Raw genomic sequence first — 4,033 nt, forward strand, 5'->3', positions numbered from 1 at the left:
GGAACATAAAAATCAAAGTCATGTTTGCACATTCGATTAAAGGCTGTCGTCCCTTGGGACGGACGTGTGGGGTGCTAATACCTTCCCCGCGCGTAAATACAACTCCCGAACCTTTTCACTTAAAAGTTCGTAGATCGCGTCTTTTCCGGTTTTTCCGACGTTTTCCTCAAATAAACGTTGGTGGCGACTCCGCGCGTATTCCTTTCGTGGAACACGCATCCCGCGAGTCACGCGTCGCCCTCCCGCCGAAGGGTAGGTTGCGACACATGGCAGTAAATCGTCAAAAGTACAAACCCTTCTCCCAACAAGCGACACCATAAAATGTAGTGTTTCGGCGATTTCACCTGCATAGAAAATAAATGAATAGTTATTAAAATAATCTTCAATAAGCGCAACATTCTTTTCTAAATTATAATGGACAATGTATACCAATAGTCCTCTTCTTGCATGTTTTGGGTCGACATAAACTTTTGTTTTACGCCTGTACCACCTCATATATTCAGAGTTCAGACTGAGGGTCCCTGTTTGTGGCGGCGTCTGCTCTACTCTCCTTTCATAGCGACTATTCCATTCATTAAGCACGGGTTGCATTAGTCGCATCCAATTTTTTCCTTCCTTTCCCTTTAATGTCAAGTCATGTATGTTGTTGGGTTGCATTACTGGTCCCAGAATAGGTTGCTGCATTCCAAATTGTCTCATGACTCTATCCGGCTAGTGTCATTCCACTTTTTGAAAACAAATAAGTGGTATGATACATGTCCATAATACAGACCCAAAAAAACAAACTTGACTCAAATTCATTTCCACATGTCCGGCATAAGGGACCCATACAAACTGCATATAAAAGTTAAATTTAATAAATTAATTAAGAAATACAACATCATTTAATAAACAAACATCAAAATTGTTACCTCGTCGCGTTTCATGACATCTAATTTACGACGAAACTCAATTAAATTGTCATTGCCTATGTGATGCAATTCACCTCCCAACCATCTTCACAAAAAATTAAATAACAAAATAAAATGTTACATAGAATAATGATTAACATCAACCAAACATGTTTATTAATAATGAATTCAAAATAGTAAAGGAAAGTATACCTGTAACCAAGTGGCGCGTTTTGTTGTTGTGGAGGAATAACTGAGGGGGCTAACGTTGGGCATCGTTCCCATGCCCATAATTGAATCAAGAGAGTGAAACCGCCTATTGATTTAGTATTATAGTTTGTTGTGATGCACATCTCTCTATAAAGGTTACCCAAAACAGCAGCTCCCCATGCATAACTGCTGCACTCTCTAAGGTCTCTCAGAAACTGCAAATATTTCAAATGCACTCGTTTGCTGCTTTTGTCAACAAACATTACCCCTCCTATGAATCGTAAGATTCAAGCACGAACAAATCTTTCAAGGCCTTCTTGGTTGCCTGTAAAATCATGAATATTTGCAAAATGAGAAGACAACCAACTCAATTTAATTGCGTTCCCATCAATTGCAGCATCGTCAGGCATGACACCCAATAATTCATGAAACAACTCAAACCAGTCAATATTTGTATTTCCAATTAATGGTCTTCCATCCACAGCAATACCTAGTAGCACAGAAACATCTTGAAGTGTAATAGTTGCCTCTCCACACTTCAAATGAAATGTATGCGTTTCTGGCCTCCACCTTTCAATAAAAGCATTCATCAATGCTCCATTCACTTTCAACTGAGCCAATTTCATTATCGGGTACAAACCCGAAATTTGTAATAGAGGAATAATTTCTTCGGGCGGTGCTTCTCTATGATTGTACAGTGGTGTGGCTCGTCGAATTTTTAACGTCCTATCATTAGCACCATTCCAAATATGTTGGGATACATGATTTTTTTGCATCCACAATAAATCATCCTCTAATGGTCCAGATGTCACGTCATAATGATGAGAAGATGACGAACTAGCCACATTAAAACTCTTGTATAGAAAGAAAAAAAAATTAATAGTCACACATATCATAAATAATAAATAAAGTCAAGTACGTACGCGTAATTTAAATTTTAGAAACGAGCACGTAATTTAAATTTTAGAAACGAAGACGTAATTTAAATTTTAGAAACAAACACGTAATTTAAATTTTCTTCACATTGAGGAATTTTTTTTCTCAACTTTCAGAAAATATATATATATTTTTTGTCAATTTCAGCAATTTCAATAAACATATATATATATATATATATATATATATATATATAATAAAAAATAATTTCTTCACATTGAGGATTTTTTTTTCTCAACTTTCAGAAAATATATATATTTTTTTTCTCAAACACGTATATATATATATATATATATATATATATATATATACATATATATATATTATATATAATAATAATATGCCTTTCTTTTTTAAATACGCCTAATAACAATATTACAGTAATATTTATTATGAATCTTAATTAAATTTATATTCTAAAAATTAAACAACCGTAACAAAAATAAACAATTTGTTATATAATTAATAAAAAATAACTAAAATAATAAACAAATTAAACTAACAGCAAAAATATATAAAGATAAAAAAAGAAACTTGTTGTGTTGTGAGTTAATACAATTTTCTTGTACACAAGATGACTACCTGCAAAAAAAAACATACAAATAATAAAATATAACAATTTATAAAAAATAAATAAATTTGAAACAATTAAAAAAATAACATACCTTGCTGGGGAGAAGGGAAACAAAAATGGAGTGTTGGGAGGGGGGGAACAAGCCTGGGACAGAGGAGAGCTTGGGGGAGAAGGAGGGAGTGGGGGACCAGGAGGGGGTGGGGTGGGGTGGGGGGGGACCCTTTATCGGGCAGGAGGAGGGGGTGGGGGGGTCGCACCTGGTCCTAGGCGCCTGGGGTCGTGCCTGGTGCAGGGGCGCCACCAGTCGAGCCCAATGGCAGGGCGCTACCCTGCTGCTCCCTCGTGCGTCGCGCTTGTGCCATGTGTCGCGCAATCAATGGAGACGCCTGTCTGGGCGGCGCTTTGTAATAAAAAAACAGACCCCTCCCCCCCCCGGAAATAATTTCAAAAGAGCCCCTTTTTGGTAAATAATTTGTAAAACTGTCCCCTTTTGGTGTTTTTGCCAGAGACAAGCTTGGGCAATAGTATTTGGTGTATGTTCAAATTAGTTCATTACATTTATAATGAAAACCTACCAAAGTTAACAAGATGTCTTGGTGCATGTTTAGTTTAGTTTATTGTTAAGATATTCATTTTTTTAGGGTAAATAATCACTTTTGTCCATCAATGTGTAATTCGTTGACAAATGCATCATTGAAAGATGAAAATACAAAATTTAGTTCTTGAAAGTATATAAAGTGCGACAACTATATCCAGTCGTTAACTTTCGTCCGTCACCGTTAATAAAATAGCCTAAGTGGCACGGAGGGACAAACTTGTCACTGAAATGATATTCAATGTGGATTGTCAGTATAAGGGCATATTTGTCATAATATTTTTTTGACTTTTCGTCTTTCCACCTACTGACAAATGCGTCCCTGAAAGATGAAAATATAAAATTTAATTCCCGAAAGTATAAAATGTGCGATAAATATATTCAGACATTGATAATAGATTGTGACTAATTATTATTATTATTATTATTATTATTATTATTATTATTATTATTATTATTATTATTATTATTATTATTATTATTATTATTATGTGTTTGTAATTTACTGCTCCTGTTGTTTAATATTTATGTAATATATTTTTTAAATTATCTTTTAATATATATATTTTTATTATTTTAATTTTCTTGTCAAACCTTAATATTTTCTGTTAAAAAAAACTTTATCTTATATCTTATAATTTTATCAAATTTCTATTAAATTTCTTACTTTTAATCTTTATAATTATTTCATATCTCAATTCCAACTTAAGTACCCTTATACTTCGATTGAAAATAATATGTTGAGAGTTGAGTATAAAAAACACAATCGATTACGGGATCAAATTTAATTATTTATTTATTTTAAAAAAAGAATTTAATCAACATTTT

General features: G+C 33.6%; 1 protein-coding gene across 1 annotated transcript; it reads right to left on the reverse strand.

The window, feature by feature from the left end:
• Positions 1 to 1,387: 1,387 nt before the first annotated feature.
• LOC114420637 (protein MAIN-LIKE 2-like) lies at positions 1,388 to 1,726 on the reverse strand. The gene has a single exon (XM_028386482.1). The coding sequence runs from the start codon at positions 1,724 to 1,726 to the stop codon at positions 1,388 to 1,390; it is 339 nt and encodes a 112-aa protein (XP_028242283.1).
• Between the last annotated feature and the right edge of the window lie 2,307 nt (positions 1,727 to 4,033).

This window comes from Glycine soja, chromosome 7, assembly GCF_004193775.1.
Source record: "Glycine soja cultivar W05 chromosome 7, ASM419377v2, whole genome shotgun sequence".
Taxonomy (NCBI): domain Eukaryota; kingdom Viridiplantae; phylum Streptophyta; class Magnoliopsida; order Fabales; family Fabaceae; genus Glycine; species Glycine soja.